We start from the raw sequence: 22,500 nt of genomic DNA, 5'->3' as shown, positions 1-22,500 counted from the left end.
CAACCTATAGCAGTGGAATAGATGGAGAATCTGTCAGCTGGAAAACCAACCTATAGCAGTGGAATAGATGGAGAATCTGTCAGCAGGAAAACCAGTGGAATAGATGGAGAATCTGTCAGCAGGAAAACCAACCTATATCAGTGGAATAGATGGAGAATCTGTCGGCAGGAAAACCAGTGGAATAGATGGAGAATCTGTCAGCTGGAAAACCAACCTATAGCAGTGGAATAGATGGAGAATCTGTCAGCAGGAAAACCAGTGGAATAGATGGAGAATCTGTCAGCTGGAAAACCAACCTATATCAGTGGAATAGATGGAGAATCTGTCAGCTGGAAAACCAACCTATAGCAGTGGAATAGATGGAGAATCTGTCAGCAGGAAAACCAACCTATAGCAGTGGAATAGATGGAGAATCTGTCAGCTGGAAAACCAACCTATAGCAGTGGAATAGATCAATTAAATCCCTCATTGTCGTATACTAACACAAATAAAGGGTTTGTAGTGCATTTGGGACTCCATTGGTCAATCCATGATCTGATATGGATTGAAAACTGAAAAAACATGAAAGTCTCTGTAGCTTATAGTCGACGTCTTGTATACTTCATTGTGAACATACAGCCTCCTAACCTCCAGTAATTGTCGTTGCGTTAGATAAGAGAGTTGCGACAACGCCGTTCACTTCAAGGGGCTTCAGCTGGTCACTGTACTGTATGGGTCACGTGTCCTGCCTCGGTGACGCCGCACTCTCTCTCTAAAAGTCTCTGGTCTGAGGCTGCGACCGCTGTTATGATTATCTTTTCTGTACTACGATTCCTACGTGGAGGCAGCGGTGGCCGAACGGTTTGCGGAGCGGTCTTGATACCGGAAGGTCGTCAGTTCGAATCCCCGGACCGGCACGTTAAAATTACCACCGCTGAAGTGCCCTTGAGCAAGTCATTGAACCCCTACCATGAAATGTTCTATGAGCAGGGCCTGGCTGTAAACAAGTTCTTGAGCTTAGTCCAGTTACCCTGGGTAAACATAGTACCTTTGCTTTGCTTTGATTGTATTGTTTATAACGTAGGATTGCAAATTTTTTTCTTGTTACAGTGCTGAGTACAGTAGTTTGTCCAGGGACCCCCGGAACGGGACAAGGTTATCAATAATATGCACCCTGTTATGGATTCACAAACATTGCAGAATATAATGGGGCAGGAGAGAGAGAGAGAGAGAGAGAGAGAGAGAGGGAGAGGGAGAGAGGGAGAGAGAGAGGGAGAGAGGGAAAGAGGGAGAGGGAGAGAGGGAGAGAGGGAGAGAGGGAGAGAGAGAGAGAGAGAGAGAGAGAGAGAGAGAGAGAGAGAGAGAGAGAGAGCCATGAAAGGAAAGTGCTGGGTTTGTTTGTTTTGCAATACAAAAAAGGGAAAGTTAGTAATGAATATTCAGATGGAATTAACGTTGGTGGCTTAGAAACTAAATGCACTGCTCAATAAAATATTGAGCAGTGCACCTCCTTTTTGCTTTGGGGTGTTTTGGTGTGTTCTGATGAAGGCGTGTTCTGCGTATTCGCCCTGGTGTGTTCTGCGTATTGCCCTGGTGTGTTCTGCGTATTCGCCCTGGTGTGTTCTGCGTATTCGCCCTGGTGTGTTCTGTGTATTCACCCTGGTGTGTTCTGTGTATTCGCCCTGGTGTGTTCTGTGTATTCGCCCTGGTGTGTTCTGCGTATTCGCCCTGGTGTGTTCTGTGTATTCACCCTGGTGTGTTCTGTGTATTCGCCCTGGTGTGTTCTGCGTATTCGCCCTGGTGTGTTCTGCATATTCGCCCTGGTGTGTTCTGCGTATTCGCCCTGGTGTGTTCTGCGTATTCGCCCTGGTGTGTTCTGTGTATTCACCCTGGTGTGTTCTGCGTATTCGCCCTGGTGTGTTCTGCGTATTCGCCCTGGTGTGTTCTGCGTATTCGCCCTGGTGTGTTCTGTGTATTCGCCCTGGTGTGTTCTGCGTATTCGCCCTGGTGTGTTCTGCATATTCGCCCTGGTGTGTTCTGCGTATTCGCCCTGGTGTGTTCTGCGTATTCGCCCTGGTGTGTTCTGCGTATTCGCCCTGGTGTGTTCTGCATATTCGCCCTGGTGTGTTCTGCGTATTCGCCCTGGTGTGTTCTGCATATTCACCCTGGTGTGTTCTGCGTATTCGCCCTGGTGTGTTCTGCGTATTCGCCCTGGTGTGTTCTGCGTATTCACCCTGGTGTGTTCTGCGTATTCGCCCTGGTGTGTTCTGCATATTCGCCCTGGTGTGTTCTGCGTATTCGCCCTGGTGTGTTCTGCATATTCACCCTGGTGTGTTCTGCGTATTCGCCCTGGTGTGTTCTGCGTATTCGCCCTGGTGTGTTCTGCGTATTCACCCTGGTGTGTTCTGCGTATTCGCCCTGGTGTGTTCTGCGTTCTTCTCATTTACTCCGTCCCTGCTGAGCCTAATATGGTCATTTTATCTTCTTCTTTTGGACCCCCCCCCCCACCTGTCTTCATTCCTCCCTGTCACTTCCTATCCCACCTGCTATCCCCATGGCTCCTAATCCCCTCCCATGTTCTCTCTCTCTCTCTCTCTCTCTCTCTCTCTCTCTCTCTCTCTCTCTCTCTCTCTCTCTCTCCCCTCCCCCCTCTCGGCGGTCCCCTTGTCCCCTCTCTCGTTCTCTATTTTCTCTCCCTCTTCTATGCTCTCTCTATCATCCTCTCAGACCGACTCCCTCTCTGTTTCCCTCTCACTATATCTCTCCCTTTCTCGCTCTCCATTCTCTCTTTTAATTCTCTGGGACTTCTTCTCCTTCCCTTATTCTCTCCGTTCCTCTCACACTTCCTCTTCTTTCATCTCTCTCTCTCTCTCTCTCTCTCTCTCTCTCTCTCTGCACACATGTTCCAGACATCCTCTCACAAAGACTGAGAGGTGCAGAGGTATTAGCGCAAACACACACACACACACACACACACACACACACACACACACACACACACACACACACACACACACACACACACACACACACACACACACACACACACACACACACCTCTGCCTCAGTGAGCACCACTGCACTCATCTGTTGAAGAGAGACAAGAGAACAGTGAATGGGGTAAAAATAAAATGAGGAAGGAAGGAAGGAAGGAAGGATAAACAGAAGAAAGAAAGACACAGGACAGAGATGATAGTGATACAGAGAGAGAGACATAGTAGACACAGAGAGAGAGAGAGAGAGAGAGAGAGAGAGAGAGAGAGAGGGGGGGGGTTGTCTGTGTGTGTGAGAGAGAAAGAGGCGCGATTAGAGTAACGCGCAAGATGTGCGCTCATCATTCGCTCGCAAAAGAGTGAGCAAGTGTCAGTGAGAGAGAGAGAGAGAGAGAGAGAGAGAGACATAGTAGACACACAGAGAGAGAGAGAGAGAGGGGGGAGAGAGAGAGAGAGAGGGAGAGGGAGGAGTAAAAGAGAGGGAGGAGAGAGAGAGATCAGGAGAGAGGGAGAGAGTCATATTGTGATCCAGTCCTGGCAGAGAGAGGTATACTGTAGAGGCATCAGCAGTGGCTGAGGACAAAGACCTGACGCGGAGCTGAGCAGAGCGGAGCGGAGCGAGGGGAGAAGGAGCCGCCAATAACGGAATACACTCACTGAGGAAGAACCAACATCAACGGACGAGGAGGATATGGAATATTAACAATAAATAAACCCACTTTCCACCTTGGAGCATCGTCCCACCACCACCACCACCACCACCACAGTGAAAACACATACATGTGATATATATCTAAAACTCCTATACATATATATCAAATTATGCCTGTTTTCAGAGAAGCTGCAGCCGGACATGGACTGTTGTGCTGTTGTTGTTTTCGGCCAGGCGAGAGTCCCCTTATTATTGCATAACCAAATCTGATTGGCATGCTTTAATATGCAGCAGATTGATGTTAAAAACTGTTGCATATTAATGCCTTGAGATTTGTATTTTCTTTCTTTCTTCCCCCTCTCTCTCTATAGAGAAGACGAGATATTTGCATTAATTCAAACGGGACATTTTAGGCTTTAATTATTCTTTTTTCTTTCTTTCTTTCTTTCTAATTTGGCTCATGTTAAACGGCAGTATCCCGGCCAAGGCACGTTTTGCTGCAGTCCTATACATTTTCTCTTCTTTCTTTTTGTATTCGTTCCGGAAGCTTCTCGTGAAAACAGGATATGATATTTTTCCTGGTCTCCCCTCTACTGTGCCACTCTACTGTCTTTGGGTTTGGGCTTTTTTTGTAGTTTGTCGCAATCTTGCACATTCCTGCCTCTCCGTCCCTCCAAAGAACGGTGCTGCTAGGGGCTGCACGGGGAAGCAGGCGTTTGGGAGAGCGTGCTAGAAGTGTGAAGGAAAGCAGAGGGCATTCCACAGGCTCTCTGACTTCCACTGATATTCCCCCAGCAGACTGAAGGAACACAGAGGGCATTTCACAGGCTCTCTGACTTCCAAGAACTACAACGATAACACAGCTGCATGCCCTGCTACTGATAGTCTGCTGGAAGCTGACTGGTACAGATTCAGAGAGAGAGAGAGAGAGAGAGAGAGAGAGAGAGCTAGATAAGGAGAGAAAGAGGTAAGTTGAGACAGAGACAGACAGGCAGTAAGAAATAAAGAAAGCGAGAGAGAGAGAGAGAGTGTGAATACAATCACACCGCATACAAAGTTTGAATCCGTGTGGGGTGGAAAATTAAAAACATGGCAAAAAAGAAAAGACAATAGAAAGACAATAGTTGCAAATCCTGTAAAAAAAATGGGGGACAGTCCAATCCGGTTATTATTCCACTGCCTTTCTCTAATCTCTATGCGCTGAGCGTTGGATTTTTCTGAGCACGGTCGGCAGGCAGCAACACCACCACCAGCGTCTCCTCTCACTGAGCTTAGAGACGTTCCACCATAGCATCGCCAACCTCCTCCCCTCTCCTCCCCTCCCCTCCTCTCCTCTCCCCTGAGCCTCGGCACTTGTAGGACTAACAGCAACATCTGTGGCGTTCTACGTCAGTGCATATATATACTCCACTGTGTACTATACACTCCACTGGTGGCCCAGGCTCCACTCCACTGGTGGCCCAGGCTCCACTCCACCGGTGGCCCAGGCTCCACTCCAGAGACCTGCGGGGAAAAACCAAGAGTGTGTGCGCGCGCATTATATAGCCGGACGCCAGCCCAAAAAAACTGAGCAACAGGAGTCCACAGACACACACACACACACACACACACACACACACACACACACACACACGCGTCACACACACACACACACACACACACACACACACACACACACACACACACACACACACACACACACACACACACACACACACACACATATATATAGACACGCACGAGAGAGAGGGAGAGAGATTGCCTCAGGTGCAAGGGGACGTTACAAACAGGGACTGTATAATAATCATCGCGGGGATCTCTTCTCTGGGACGATGCGTTGGTGGAAGCGTTGACAAACTTGTTGACCAGCGACGGACCGTCGGGAAGGGAAACTGGACCCCGCAGAGTAACTTGAACCCTTTTGAACACTTTTTTTTACTGAGGACGAAACAAACGACCACATAAAAGAGAAACCCTCAACGATGCCGTCGCCCTCAAACATCCAAAGGCTTCAACAGCAAAGGTGAGCTGAAGAGCTGTGGAGCCCGACGGAGGCACATTAATCTGCGGAGTAGGAAAACGGGGACACCTGATCAGGACTCTTGGATTTTGCAGAGGGACCCGTCGTCCAGGGATTATACCTGAAAGTTCCACCAACGTGTTTCCCCCACAACAAGTAGTTTTGTGTCCAGTATCTGTCTGTCTGTCATCCCACATATATACCGGAATATAGTCTCTTCTTCCGTGGATTCGTGTTTCGGGAGCTAATTGACTTTCTGTCCCGTATACTCATCTGTTTGTTCATCGTTTCTTTTTGTCGTGAGGAGTCTCTGTTGGCGCTTTCGGTATAGCCAAAAGCCCCCCCCCCCCGTCGCCCCCCCAGGCCAGGCCAGGCCAGAGTAACGGATTACGTGCGGCCGCCGCTCATCAATGGAGAGATTATTCGTGGGAATGCCACGGGGCAAGTTCATTGGTGGGTGTGGGTGACACGCCCTCTTAGTTCTTTGGTTGGGTGACCAGGGTGACACGCCCTCTTAGTTCTTTGGTTGGGTGACCAGGGTGACACGCCCTCTTATAGGCTGGAGTCCCTCCAAATAGCCGCTGCCTGTCTGCGTGCGGCCGACATCACATGGCATTTGTAAAAGAAAACAAGGTGAGAATTGTTCACATTAGTATAGTGAGTTTTTGTTGGTGTTTTGTTTGTGTACCAGCAGACACACGCACGCACATACACACACATGCACACACACACATGCACACACACACACACACACACACACACACACACACACACACACACACACACACACACACACGCACACACACACTAGGGCTGTGCAAAAAATATCGATATCGCAATATATCGCAATACTACGATATATTACTATGACATCAGGGACCTCCATCCCTGATGATGTCATGCATTGTGACGAGACCTGAATGGGCACCATATATGGGACTTTCTCCATATATGGGGATTTTGACTGACTTGACGGGAAATGCATGATTCCATAGTTAACTGTGACCTTGGCGGCAACCACAGTGGTTATCATGAGACATGTCACAATACGATCATATGTATTGGCATTCCCACATATGGGCTTAATATTGATCACAGTCAGGGATCTCCTTATATGGGCATAACAGGAATTGTATTAGGGTATCAGCTGGGAATGCTGGGTATGGAACTTTTTCACCTGATGTCACAGATGATGTCACGAACCTGGGGGCATGCCTGGGGGGGGGGGGGGGACCAGCAGGGGACTGATGTCATGTGATTTCACGATGACCTGGGGGCTTACCTGGGGAGCAGTGTTGTTTTTGTCGACTAAAACTAAGACGAAAAATGTCCGTCGACTACCTTTTTCCACTGACGAAAACTAAATGGAAACTAAATGAAAACTAAGCTACGACGACTAAAACTAAGACTAAATATATCGACAATTTCGTCATGAAATAAAAACTAGACTAAAATGTTAGGAAGGGACTAGTGGACAAGAGATCCAGTACAAGTCATTTTACACATGGTTGCATGCTGAAAACGCTTGTAGATCGGTATAAAAGTATAAAATCTGTCATTACGGTGGCATCAAGGCCCACCAAAACACATTTCAGTCGACTAAATCACCCGTAGATTTAGTCGACTAAAATTGCATGACATTTAGTCGACTTAAAACTAGACTAAACACTAAAACATTCCGGGTGACTAAAATGTGACTAAAACTAAGTGAAGACTATTCAAGAGACTAAAACTAAAATAGGCTTACCTGTGGAGAGCGACAGGGATCTGAGTCAGGCGTCGTGTCAGAGTGACGGGGGTTGTGAGTGAGGTGACAAAAACGCAAGGTATCACTAATTCCAGATTTTTGCCTTTTATGCTTATTTCAGTGACGGGTGTTGTCGTGTTTATAATGTTGATGAAATCTCTTGCAATAATATATTGAATATCGCAATATATTGAATGGTTTGATATTATCATTATCGAGGGCCTAATATCGCCACAGATATCCTATTGTGCAGCCAGGTATCCATATAGACACACACACACACACACACACGCACACGCACACGCACACGCACACGCACACGCGCACACACACACACACAGAGACTCTGTTGTGTCTGTGAGTATAGTACTGGCTCACCAGGGACTCATTGGCTCCATTAAGAAGCATGTTGAGCAGCGAGATTGATTTGTTTTTCTCTCACGTCTTCCTCTGTCTTCCTCAAAAGCACTTGTGAGTCCACAGGGTGACTCACAAGTGAGAATCCTGTAACAGTAATAGTTCCACACTCACTCCAGAGGGCCACTATAGTTCCACACTCACTCCAGAGGGCCACTATAGTTCCACACTCACTCCAAAGGGAGTTGTATGCTTCAAACTTGAAGCATACAACTTGAACGATGCATTTTAACGTTAAAGCCATGAATCAGATTAGAGCAATATCAACATTGAATTCTAGATTACTTTATCAATATTGAATTCTAGTTTACTGAGGCTGGGGTGGTGGAGGCTGGGGTGGTGGAGGCTGGAGTGGTGGAGGAGAGCTTTGACAGCTGCATGTGGTCCAAGAAGCAGCTGTAGTAGTGAAGCAGAATGACGTATATGAGCTCTGATTGGAGAATGAATGAGTGACGTAATGCTCAGCTGAGAATGTGAATGAGAATTGGCAGCCGACTGGCAGCCGATTACAGCTTTCGGTATATGCGACTCGCGTGTCCCTGTATGAACTAACACTGAGATTCATGTAGTGCAGTGGTTCCCAAACACACTAATTAGCCCTGCGGACCCCCATTTGAAAAGATATGAGAGAAGATATTCTGATTCTCAACCCGTTTACTTTCAAGGACCCCCAGTTTGACATGCATTAGTCTACGGCTGCATTTCTATCTCTGGAAAACCCAATTTATAAATTGTAAAATCAACATTAATTTATCTCTGAAGATTTAGAGTTACAGACCCATAGGGGTCCATTTTGGTTCCAAACTATCATTTAGCTGGGGACCCCCTGGGACTCCCTCTAGGACCCCTAGGGGTCCCCGGACCCCACTTTGAGAACCACTGATGCAGTGGAGTAAAAGAGATACATCTGAGATGTATAGTGGAGTAGAAGTAAACGTACTGGGAATTGGGGAAAAAATACCAAAAAATTGTAATTATACATTACTTATATGTACTTAGAGCATCCTGTAACGATTAGTGGTATTCTGTGTACTCTACCAACTCCCACAATGCTAACTGAATGCTCTTTAGAGCAATGATTAGTGGTATTCTGTGTACTCTACCAACTCCCACAATGCTGACTGAATGCTCTTTAGAGCAATGATTAGTGGTATTCTGTGTACTCTACCAACTCCCACAATGCTGACTGAATGCTCTTTAGAGCAATGATTAGTGGTATTCTGTGTACTCTACCAACTCCCACAATGCTGACTGAATGCTCTTTAGAGCAATGATTAGTGGTATTCTGTGTACTCTACCAACTCCCACAATGCTGACTGAATGCTCTTTAGAGCATCCTGTAATGATTAGTGGTATTCTGTGTACTCTACCAACTCCCACAATGCTGACTGAATGCTCTTTTTTTTCCTCTTCCAGGTGTTTCCTGCCGTGAATATAGGCTAACCTGAAAGCCATACTTCTCCTCGAATCCTGGAGTTGGCCTTTCTCACCGCCTGTGTGAAGTAACACAAAACAAAGACAAAGTTTTACCGTGGCAACAGCCATCTGAGACCTGGAGAACAAACTAGAGGCTTATATTTATTTATTTTTTGGGGGATCTTGGTTCCTTTCTCAAACCAGGGACCTTTCATCTTGGGCCCGTCAGTAACTTTGATAATCCCGTTGTGACTCGTCAAAGGTCGCTGGGCAACAGCTCCACCAGTGAGCTCCGGACTTCCCTCTCCAGAGCAACATTAGAGAACTCCATTCTCTGGGATCCCGAGGCGTTCCCGCCCGGCAGATATTGGAAATATAAACCCTCCCAGCTCAAATAAATTATATTAAAACCAAGATGGCCACCTCCTCCTCCTCCGCGCATCATCACCCTCTCAGCATGGGCTCCAGGAGGCGGAGCCTGTCCCTCTGGATCGTCCTCCTGGGCGTCCTCACGTCTCTGGGAGGATGGAGGACTAGTAGTTCGGGGTGCTGGGGGGGGGCGTACGCCCAGGAACAACCTCCCACGACGACCACCACGACGACCTCCGACGGCGACGCCAACAACCGGACATCGGGGCCCTCCTCGGGCTCGCCTCAGGCCGCGCTGGAAACGCCCGTCTCGCCCGCGGCGGCGGAGACCAACGAGGAGACGTCGGTGCCGTCCATCGGCAGCCGCTGCTGGGGCTACTACGACGTCATGGGCCAGTGGGACCCGCCGTTCAACTGCAACGCCGGCGTCTACATGTTCTGCTGCGGCTCCTGCTACTACCGCTTCTGCTGCCAGTTCCGCGTGCACAGCCTGGACCAGACGTCCTGCTCCAACTACGACACGCCCGTCTGGGCCAACACGGGCAAGCCGGCGGTGCCCGTCACGGAGGCGCACGAGGAGCCCGACCGCGACCGCACGCACATGATCGTCTACATCATCTGCGGCGTGGCGGCCGTCATGGTGCTGGTGGGCATCTTCACCAAGCTGGGCCTGGAGAAGAGCCAGGGGGGGGGAGGAGGAGGAGGAGGAGGGAGGGAGGAGATGACCAACACCAGGTAGGACCCAGGAGGGATGCTTGGTTGATTGTCTGTCTGCGTGCGTGTGTGTGTACGGTTGTGTATGGTTACATACATAAACGAATAGTTTTCATAATCCTCATTGGGGCCCATGCCTGGTTTAGCCAGGGGAGGGCGGTGTTGGACAGTGTCTTGACTGTCTTCAGTGCGGTTGGGTGCAATTCCCCGAAAAACCTCATGGGGGCCCTGGCCCTCCGGCCCCCACAGACACTACGTCACTGGAAATTGAGCCTTTGGGATGGGGTGTTAAAGCAGTCTCAACGTATAGCCTTGCATAGCGATACTAATCTCACTGAGTGGATATTAGTCTGCATACTGGGCCCTGGTTGGTTATAGCCTGGTTACAGACAAATCTGGATATCTGGAAATCCGACAACACACACACACACACACACACACACACACACACCCTCAAAGGGCCCTTGGAGGTCTGCGGACCCCACTATGAGAACCACTCATGGTGGGCGGCTGTGGCTCAGGAGGTAGAGCAGGTCGTCCAATGATCCCGGGGTCGGCGGTTCGAATCCCAGCTCCTCCTGTCCACATGTCGAAGTGTCCTTGGGCAAGACACTGAACCCTAGATTGCCTCCAATGAGTCGGTCGGTGTTAGCTGAGCTCAGCTCGCCACCATTGGTGTGTGAATGTGTGAAGTGAGGATGCTGGCGTCGACTGTTCGCCGCTTCACCTCCCAATGTATGAATGAACCATTGTAAAGCGCTTTGAGCGCGCTTTAAGCGCTATAAAAATACAATTCATTAAAGGATGGAATAATGCATAGATGGGACAATTGTCGTATGGGATGATGATGATGATGATGATGGCTGGATGAACGGGCTGATGGATGGATGGACCTATACGGGATGAGTGATGGATCAGTGAGTGGATCAGATGATTGGATGAATGAGCTGATGGCTGGATGGATGGATGTGTTGATGATGGATGGACAGTGGAATGGATGTACTGATTGTGTGAATGACGGATGGTGGTAAAGATGATGATGATGATATTGTGTTAATGTCTATACATCGTAGTCTCCAGCAATAAGGAGTGGCCATCAGTCAGTCAGGATGTATGAATTATTCAAACTAGTCCATATCCCTTTGGGGATATGACATACCCAATCCCTACCCCTCTCTCTCTCTCTCTCTCTCTATCCCCCCTCTACCTGACACTTATATTTAACGCGTGACCTGTGGCACACCCATTATGCAATGCTCAGCCAATCACAGCGTGCAATACGTGCACGGACGATTCCTTCCTCAGATTTTGAGGACACAATTATAGGCTATACTCAAATTAGTATTAGTGGCCAGTTGGCAGAGACATGGAGAAGGGAGATAAAGTTATAGATAGATAGATAGATAGATAGATAGATAGATAGATAGATAGATAGATAGATAGATCTTTATTTATCATTGCAAAATTACGAAAATTGCGAAATTAAAAGTGCCAACCAATCAGTGCATCATATCACAAAACAACATAAAGCTAAAACAAAACACACATGACTTCCTGTTATTGCACGACCCCTGCAGCACTATAGGCATATATATTGCACAAACATGTAATTTTACTTAAGATAGCAGAAAAACAAAACATGCGTCGCAGCAGCAGATCATTTCTTAGCAGCATTGAGTGCAACTATACCGCTGTGGGATAGAAGCTGTTACTGAATCTGTTGGTCCCTGACTTGATCACTCTGTGCCGTCTGCCTGATGGAAACAGTTCAAACAGTGAGTGAGCGGGGTGGGAAGTGTCTTTCATAATGTTTCAGCGGTCTCTGTGTAGTTCTTCCAGTGTGGGGAAGAATAGAGATGCAGGTGGAGATGAAGACAGGTGTCATATATGAGAGAGAGAGAGAGAGAGAGAGAGAGAGGGAGAGAGGGAGAGAAGGGAGAGAGAGAAAAGGGAGAGAGAGAGAGAGAGAGAGAGAGAGAGAGAGAGAATGCTGGAAGGGGAGAGAGAGGGTCGGGTGACTGATGGAGAGGTGAAGCATTTTGAGAATGCTATTTTTACAACAACAGTGTTCTGTTTGTTCTATAGAGGGCCGTACTACGGCTATAGTGGAGCCATCTCGTATTGTCGGGGCCTGGCTGTGGTTAGCCTCGGAAACCCAGACCCAGTTTTTATTTCCAGGGAGTCTCTGAGTCCACTTCAATACGGCATAGAGCAGCGCAAACATTGCTCACCCTCTGCTGATTTCTGATCGTCTGCACCTTTGTTAAATTGACGCACACACGCACACACACACACACACACACACACACACACACACACACACACACACACACACACACACACACACACACACACACACACACACACACACACACACTCCTCTCTCTCACTCTCTCTCTCTCTCTCTCTCTCTCTCTCTGTCGCTCTAATTAATTAGTCTCATGTCCAACAGCTGCACACAGTTTCTGCCAGCGGATCCTGCCAGGAGCTGCCTATGCCATAGAAAGCATAGGTGAGTTCCAGGCTAGGCTGTGGTTGGAGCTGTCACTGTCACAGCGTTTGTCTTCCTGGGAGGAGGGGAGGGGAGAGGAGGGGGGAGGGGAGGGGAGGGGAGGGGAGAGGAGAGGAGAGGAGAGGTTGTTTTATTTTGAGGGCTGAAGTATTGATCGGATCTGACTGGAACACAGCCAACTGCTAATTCTGGTACACGGAACACGGTGCGTGTGGGTGTGCGTGCGGGTGTGCATGCGTGCGTGCATTAGTGTGAGGGAGAGATAGAGGTATAAGGAGGAGTGGAGATAAAGGGAACACGAGCAAGTGAGCTTCATGCTGTGCACGTGTCTGCGCGTGTGTTTTTGTCATTATGTGTGTGAGTGCGTGCATGCACTCGATGTCGCTGCACGGCTGTCCTATCGGGTGTCAAGACATGGGCCATTAAGGGGGGGAGGGGGGGGGGGGGAACTCCCCGTTCCTCAAGATTCTAAAAGGCATTACTGGACATTTTCTTTGTTCATGTTGGTGCTTTTATTCACTTAGATGTTTGTGATATGTGTTTTTTACTGACACGTCCTCCTTTATACACACCGCGGCCAGATCCTGACTCGACTGAACTGTGAGTGTGAAAATCTACTCCGCAAAACGTCCACACTCATTACGTCTCAGTGTCTGATCTCATGTATAGGATCACAGCATGTTGGCTTATAGCCCACTGTTCCTCATGGTATACTCCTTAGCAAACAGTGGGAGCAGATACAAGCTCGCAGCGTGCAGTTTGGCGATTGTCGCATAAGTGCTTAAGTGGATAGAATTGGCTGCCTGAATTGAAACGTCTGTGGTCTGTATTACCTGTAGGAGCCGTAGCTTATTATTCAGGCCTGACGTCGAAATTAAAAAAAATATATGTTTTCTAATCATGACAATTTTCGGAAAGATTTGAGGCACATTTTAACGATTTATCAAAAAATAGCAGACCTACAAGCTCATAGCGCGCCACTCGGTGGCGCGCTATGAGCTTGTAGATCTGCTATTTTTCATAGCTAAAGCATAACATGATGCTTACACCAAAAGGGGTTTCCGTACAGAATGGATTAATATTCACACAGTGACATGCTGGAAATGAGCAAATGCTAAATGATCCAAATGGAAATGTATAATTGAATGCTTTTTTTTTTAACACCAAGAAGCGTACACCGTTGACCGCGATAGTTCAAAGGGGAATCCCCACCACCCACGGCAACAACAAGCTATTTTAGAGGAAGCTTGTCAGAAACAAAGACCCTGCAACCGATCCGATATTATATCGGGATCGGCCTCCGATCCAGCTTAATTAATGTATCGGAGATCGGATTTGACGCCACGATTTACGCTCCGATACAGGAGGGGGACACGTGTTTAATGTTTACTACAGTCCGTCCTGCACAGACAGTGCAGTGAGCGAATCCAACCTTCAGTATGTACAGACTGCACACAGTTTATAGAAAAAAGCCCCACTAAGGTGCAATATAGAATGGAATCACTTACAGACTTAACAGTAATAAAAGTATACAGTTTACCCGTCGTCGCACGGATCAGTCAAGTCACTGCATGCGCAGTTCAGTTGTGTGGAGCTGCGTTCTGACGTTGTTGATGAGATTGCTCTTGTAATCCATTCTTCTGCTAAATATTAACTGCACACACGTGCTGTTTAGCGTGTGATTAAATATTTGTAACTTTATAATTGCCATTGAAAAATAATGCTGCTGTGACGATGATGATGATGAAGAATAAGCGTGCGTCGTCGTCGCGGTTAAATCCGTCTTTATATAATTGGCTCAGTTACCAAACCATGACATTGTTGTCAGAAGCTCAAATATTCATTCAGATTGTAAGTTTAGTGCAATTAAACACTTCTTATTCTTATTTTTACAGGTTAAACACTTAACCATAAACATCCCCTCTTTGAATTTAAATGTAAGGCATTTGTACAATTAATAAATGGCTCATGGAAAGTTAATGCATTTTTTTGTATTTATTTGATTTGCTATGTAGCCTACAGCAAATATCGGATCGGCAAATATCGGATATCGGGAAATTTCAAAATGAATATATCGGATCGGATCGGAATTGAAAAATCTGTATCGTTGCATCTCTATAACACGGCAAGTACAGTGTCAGCACAGTGCAGTATTATTATTATTATTATTATTATATTAGTGTCTGGCAGAGAAAGCATGGGGTGATATGATATGATATAGTACTTTATTCTCAGTTCACACTGAAATTTGTCTTGCGACACAGCAGCCAAGTATGCAGAAGAACACATATACACACATTTGACATGACACAAAGAACAAGACAATTTACATACATGAAGACAAGAGCAATATCCACCGCTATTGCTCTTGTCTTCATGGTGTCTTTATGTATGTAAATTGTCTTGTTCTTTAATAGAAAGATGTCTTTACTTGAAAGAAGTCATGCTGAGACTTAATCTTACAATGGAGACCTCAGAGAGATTTCTGCCCACATGAACTACGGAGGAATGGAGAGTGTAGTAGTACATCCACATGTTTTGTTTTGTTTTCATAACGGCTTCCATTCATTGTCTTTAAATATTGCATTTGAAACTGAAGGATGATCAAATAAACTAAAATAAGACACTGGGGTGTAACTAGTTGAGTGCTCTATAGTTCCCTCTTTTTAACAATGCCCAAGAGCGGGAGAAATATACAGTAAATGCCCTGGAAAAGACTCAAAAAAGCACACGTTGTTCCTAATTGAATGGGTCTCTCGGTGCACACAGTTAGTGGTTATATCGCTCGCGCCAAGGGCACTCCATCGATGTACTTTTTTCCCCCCAGATTGAGCTGGAGTAATAATGAATGCACAGGTGGAGAATGCATTAGCCCATTTTGGGCGTGAACCCCTTTTGGTGTTAGCAAATGCTTTAGCTATTGAAAATCGAGTGAACTGAGTGGTGCAACTCCCCTCTCTCTCCCCCCCCACCCCCCTGTCCCCCCCCCCCTCTCTCTCTCTCTCTCTCTCTCTCTCTCTCTCTCATTAGCAGGCAACAGGCAGCACTAATACCTCTCTCTCTGTTTCTGGCAAACAGCACCTCTATAGTCATATACTCGTGCTCATGGCCACATATGTACGCACGGACATTGCTGGTTGTAGGAGTGGTTACACCACTCAAAAATAGCAGATCTACAAGCTCATAGCACGCCACCGAGTGGCGCGCTACGAGCTTGTAGATCTGCTATTTTTGAAAAATCGAAGAACGACTGACATAGTTAAACATAGCTTTTTCAGAAAACTGTCATGATTTAGAAGACATTTTTTTAATCTGATCTCGGGTCAAAAATGGGTTAGTAGAATATCTCTTTGTAGGTCTTGAATACAAAGCAACCTTCATTGCATATATATATTATATATATATATTAAATATAATATTATTATACCGCCGTCGGCACACGCCCTGTGCTTCTCCTCGTGCGGGCCCCATTCAGCCAGACCCAAATAGAGAGAGACAAAAGTGACGGATAAAAAAAAGACAAACGGGGATGAAGAAAAGATAAGAAAGATAGAAAGTATAAGAGCAAGCCAGGGAGAATAGAGAAGATGATTGGCATGTTGCGACAGAGAAAGAGAGAGAGAGAGAGAGAGCGTGAGGGAGGAGAGGAGAGGAGAGAGGACGGGGTGGTGGATGTGTGTGGGTGAGAGAAAGATATATTATGGACGGTACGTGTTTGTGTGTGACACGGAGAGAGAGCGACAGAGAGACGCAGCGACAGAGAGAGAGAGAGAGAGAGAGAGCAGACAGGGGGGCTGACGCAGATCAGCGCTGTATCGATGCGACGGAACCACAATGATAAAGGAATCCTCGCAAAGGGCGATTCACTGGAGCGCAATGGAGGGAGGGAGGGGGGGGAGGGATGGAGGGAGGGAGGGAGGGAGGGGGGGAGGGAGGGAGGAAGGGGGGGAGGGATGGAGGGAGGGAGGGGGGAGGGATGGAGGGATGGAGGGAGGGGGGAGGGAAGGAAGGGCGGCTGGAGGGAAGATAGGGGGGGAGGGAGGTCTGAACGGCTGAGCTCTTGTAATTCTGCTGATTTGCCATTGCGGGCCACGGATGACTGGCTCGCTGGGAGGCAGAGGTGCATTTTTACAACAACAAGTCTCAGCCAACAAGTCTCAGTCTGAACGTTGATCTAAAAGGACATTTTGTTCTCTAGTAGTGCTGCTAAAAGATGCCTTCACCTTGTAAGTGAATACTTACCTTAGTGGTGCTGTTAAAAGATGCCTTCACCTTGTAAGTGAATACTTACCTCTAGTAGTGCTGTTAAAAGATGCCTTCACCTTGTAAGTGAATACTTACCTATATGCAGGGTTTCCTGCACAATGTTGATGGCGCTGCGCCATGCTTGAAATAAATCGTGCCATGCCAAGCTAGGGGGCTAGTGAATCATGGTGTGTGTGTGATATGAAATGTCCAGTACCTCCCCAGTGCCTCCCCCAGTGTCTGCCCAGTGGCTCCCCAGTACCTCCCCTGCAGTGTCCCCTGAGTACCTCCCCAGTGTCCCCTGAGTGCCTCCCGAGTGTCCCCCTGAGTGCCTCCCCAATGTCTCCCCAGTGGCTGCAGTTTCTCCCCAGTGTCCCCTGAGTGCCTCCCCAGTGTCCCCCTGAGTGCCTCCCCAATGTCTCCCCAGTGGCTGCAGTTTCTCCCCAGTGCCTCCCTAGTGTCTCCCCAGTGTCCCCCTGAGTGCCTCCCCAATGTCTCCCCAGTGGCTGCAGTTTCTCCCCAGTGTCCCCTGAGTGCCTCCCCAATGTCTCCCCAGTGGCTGCAGTTTCTCCCCAGTGTCCCCCTGAGTGCCTCCCCAATGTCTCCCCAGTGGCTGCAGTTTCTCCCCAGTGTCTCCCAGTGTCTCCACAGTGTCCCCCCGAGTGCCTCCCCAGTGTCCCCCCCCCCCCCCCCCCCCCCCCCCGAGATTATTGCCACGACAGGGATGCGGTCAGGAACGAGACATAGTCGAATTCCGCAAGCATCACTGAAGTGGCAATAATCACGTTAAACCACACCCTCAAGTGTAATATTGCAATTATACAACAGTTACCCTTAAAACTAATAAAATGGCTGAAAAAACATTTTTATTTTAATGACAGATGTAGTCACTACGACCACAAATGTCCCACGAAACTAGGTAGCCTAGCCACCCTGTTTGCTGGGAGAACAGAGCAGCTGCATTCTTTGTTTTGATTAGGTGTGGAGTGGTTTTGAGGCGCTTCCTATTCATGCCAGTCCACTTCCTCACAAACAGTCCGGTTCCGGATGTTGCCTGTCAATTCATCTCCATGCCCAAATATGGAGGAATGACGTCATAGTATTGACAGCAGTATTGTCTTTAGCTAATAGCTATCCTGCAATATGACGTAATCATGGAATGACATCACAACCATATCATTGTTCTTTATAAATAACAGTGCGATGCACTAAACATCAGTTAGTGATTTGCAACAAGGGAACCCGAGTTGCCTTCATCCTAACAAGTTTTGTCAACGATCATTGGCGGTGGAGCTGCTGTGTGAAATGTTTCACTGGACGATACATCTGGAAGGAGAACATAGGAAGGACCAGGCTGCTGCTGTGGTGGTCGGACACGAGATCTACTGCTTTGGAGGAGACGGAAACCAGAGACGAGATCACATTGAAGTACACGTCTTCAACACAGCGTCTTTATGTTGGAGGAAGTTGACCCCAGGGACCCCTGGAACAGGAGAACCTCACCTTGAGGTTCCCTCCAGGCGCTGTGGCCACACAGCTGTGCTGATAGAATATACTGTCTACCTCTGGGAGGTTATGCCTTCAAAAACTATACACATGAGTACTACAACCATCTTTATGCATTTGATGTCGATGCCCACAGATGGTTCAAACCACAGGTTTCTGGGACCGTTCCAGAGGGGAGGTACCACCACTCAGCCTGTGTTTTGGGGAAGGTCATGTTCATCCATGGAGGATTGACCAAGACTGGACTCACTAATGGCATCTACAAGTTGGACTCCACCACAATGGTCTGGTATTTAATCAACACCAGAGGAACTCCACCTCCTGCTTCATCAGATCACTCTGCCACCATCATCGGGACAAAGATGTTTGTACTTACGGACTGGAGGTTGGGTCAGTACCACAACACCATGTTTGACACAGAGACCAACGACTGGATGAACACACCTTCTACACAGCTTCTTTCAGAACGACGCTGGAGTCATTCAGCCTTTACCTTCAGTGGAGAGCTGTACATATTTGGTGGCTGTAATTTAAAAAATGACCATTACTTCAATGATCTGTGGAGATTCAACCCAGAAACCTTCTCCTGGAAGAAGGTTGAGCCCAAGGGAAACGCCCACATGTGATGAAGAATATGTGCTGTTGCATGCTGGGAGATCGTGTCATCATCTTTGGAGCAGACAACAGACCAGGTGACCTGTATGTCTTAGACTTCAGTCCGAGCCTCAAGACATTATGTAAGCTAGCAGTTAGTCAGTACGGTCTGGAGCAGTCTGGACTCCCACACAACATCAGGTGGGAACTGGCAGCCATGACTAGCAACAGCAACTGAGAAAATAAACATACAGTATATTACCAAATAACAGCCCATGCTCAAATAGCCGCCCAGCACCTAATAACGGCCCAGGTTCTGACACCATTTTGCGTAATAACCGCCTCCTTCAAATAACCGCCCTCGTACCATATAAGCGCCCATGGGCCGTTATTTGCAAACTTAATCAGCCTCAGCCCTCATTTCATTTATATTATTATATGCGTGTTCACCGTGTTGAGTTTGCAGATCTCCGCACGCCACTCCATCACCTCACAACAGCGCAACACCAGTACTCCACATCCATACAATAAATCTATAGGCTATAGTTTCACAAGTGCCTATGCAGCCGCCTATGCACAACCAATTGTTTTAATGCAAACTGGTACAGTATATATTATATTCTGTGAAATGTTTCAGCGTTTCCTGCACAATGTTGTTGGCATGGCGCTGCGCCATGCTTGAAATAAATCGCGCCATGCCAAGCTTTTCTTTTTCTTTTTTTCTTTTTAGGGGGCTAGTGAATCATGGTGTGTGTGTGATATGAAATGTCCAGTACCTCCCCAGAGCCTCCCCAGTGTCCCCCCAGTACCTCCCCAGTGCCTCCCCAGTGGCTCAGTGGCTCTCGCCGCGCGCGCTCCCCTGCACCATGCCAAAGCTTTTTCCTGCAGGAAACACTGATATGTATTCTAGTAGTGCTGTTAAAAGATGCCTTCACCTTGTAAGTGAATACTTACCTATATGTATAAGTCATTTAGAACGTGTGGCATTTAGAACGTGTGGCAACTGTAGATTGTTGTGGGCCTGCAATCCTAGTCTATACGGTAATGTAGCTATATAATGTACATTTACCACACACACACACACACACACACACACACACACACACACACACACACACACACACACGGGGCAGCGGAGGCCGACCGATTTGCGGAGCGGTCTTGATATTGGAATGTCGCCAGTTCGGATCCCCGGACCGGCACGTAAAAATTACCACCGCTTAAGTGCCCTTGAGCAAGGCATTGAATTAGTTAGTCTATACATGTAGCAACATAATTCATATTTTAACATTTTTGAATAAGAATTTGAACGTCTTCACTCAGGTTTCAGAAGGCGTTTTTAGAATCGTCCTCAGCAGCATTTGCATAAGTAACCTATGTGCGCTCGGTGACCTGTCTGTCAGTGTGCAGCGGTGCGTTCTGTGCTGCTGTAAGTGCCGTGCGCCATTTGAAAAACTATATAAACTTGACTAGGGGGTCAACGTCGTCCGTTTAAGGGCTCAATGACCCCTTTTGCGCCCCCCTGTTTATTTGTTTATTTGGATCCCCATTAGCTATACTACCTTAGTAGCAGCTACTCTTCCTGCCGGGTCCACACATAATACATTACATCATATTATGAAATACATTTGACAAGACTGTAAGAAAAACAGTTAAAAACTAAACTATACTAAACTAAATATAAAAAAAGTAATATAAGCCGCACCTTTTTACCCATGATTTGAACCCTGCGGCTTATACAACGATGCGGCTTATCTATGGATTTTTACAGCTAACGCAGAGCCATCTAAGGCTCTGAGCTAACGAAACGGCCACTAGGGAGTAGGGGGCCACCTGCGGCTTATAGTCCGGTGCGGCTTGTATACGTACATATTTGGGATTTTCCCTACATTTGGCTGGTGCGGCTTATATTCAGGTGCGCCTTATAGTCCGAAATTACAGTAATAAATATTACATCGCAACCATGAATACAATTTCAGTTTGAGTAGCCTACCGTTACAGTATGAAATATTTTAAACAGTGTTCAATGACCATCATCAAAAGCAAGTGACATGAGATTTTTATTCTTTTAATCTGATTTACTTGTTGCCCGTCTGATTTGTGATGGAAGACTATGCAGCTCTCTCATTGCTCTATATATATTACTGTGTATTGCATTGCATTAGTTTTTGAGATGGGAAACGTAAAAAGACCTTGTGCTGAATGTCTGGTATTGTAGGTGTGTTCATCAGAGCTGAACTTCAGTCTGCAATACAGGACAGCCGGAACTTTAGATGAAATAATACCTCTGACAAAAGACAGCAGGGAAATATGAAGTCTGTCCTCCATCAGTGGCCATCCCAAAGTGGCATGCATTCTGTTGGTGTTTGTTCTTTTTGTACAGCACAGAGCAATACGTGCAGCTCTATTTTGGACCAATTGTAATTTCACTAAATCCTTTTTTGCAGCACTAGAAGACCATACCATTGGACAATAATCCAAATGAGTGAGGGCCAGTGTTTGCACAATTTGGGGAATGCATTGTTTGTGGTACAGTATATATTTGGAACATCTCTTAAAGTGCGAGACCACTTTGGTAGAGGTTTGGTTTGTGTAGTTACCTTGCCATGATGGAACTCTAAATGTGGACAAGAAAAAATAAAATAAAATAGAAAGTACTCGCTATGTACAATGTCCCATTTCACAAGTTTTCAAATGTATGGAAATCTTTTGAAAATAGCCGATGTACAAGCTCGACGCGACGCATTGTGAGCTTGTAGATTGGCTATTTTTAAGTACAAATATCTCAAAGCTGTTTTCCAGCACTATTTGGAAACAGCTGCGTTCGGTTGGTGCACTGGTTTAAATCTTGTGCTCTAAACACTAAACAGCGACTGCCATGAGCTGTGATGGAGAGCGCAGTTTGTGCCTGAACAATAAATGAAACAGAGAGAAAGAGCTGGCGATGGAGAACAATACGGCCAAAGCAATAGAATGCTTTATGGAAAATGTTCCCTGGTGGCTCATTCTGCAGACCGTGTGCCCTTGAGCACAACGGCTATTCGGGGGGAATAACTCATGGTAAGTGGGTATAGCGCTGTCCACGTCCAAATAAAAAGGTCTCTGTGCGTGCGTGGGCATGCATGCATGCGTGTGTGCGTGCGTGTGTGTGTGTGTGTGTGTGTGTGCGCACCAAAGTTTTGAGCCAGCTGGATCTCTTGTCTAGCCTGGCTAATAAGCCAGACCGAATCAGCCTGTTGGCAAATAAAAAATTGCCTGCCGGCGGATTACGGTCTGGAGAGGCTCAATTGTATACGCCCATTTCCTACACCAGAGAACTGGTGTGGCCAATCGGGA

At 47.1% G+C, this 22,500-nt stretch overlaps 1 protein-coding gene across 1 annotated transcript in view; it reads left to right on the top strand.

Annotated features, from left to right (window-relative positions):
* Positions 1-9,639: 9,639 nt before the first annotated feature.
* Positions 9,640-22,500, top strand: part of LOC310868710 (protein shisa-9-like) — a gene marked incomplete at both ends in the record, with an annotated part of 228,195 nt that continues 215,334 nt past the window's right edge. The window contains one exon of the mRNA XM_083779166.1: positions 9,640-10,328. Coding sequence (XP_083635292.1) covers positions 9,640-10,328 — 689 coding nt within the window. The remainder of the gene's footprint in view (positions 10,329-22,500) is intronic.

The sequence above is a fragment of the Protomyctophum parallelum genome (assembly GCF_964188405.1).
Source record: "Protomyctophum parallelum genome assembly, chromosome: 13".
Lineage (NCBI taxonomy): Eukaryota > Metazoa > Chordata > Actinopteri > Myctophiformes > Myctophidae > Protomyctophum > Protomyctophum parallelum.
Note: the sequence above shows the minus strand (reverse complement) of the source record. Positions and strands in the feature narration are given on the sequence as shown.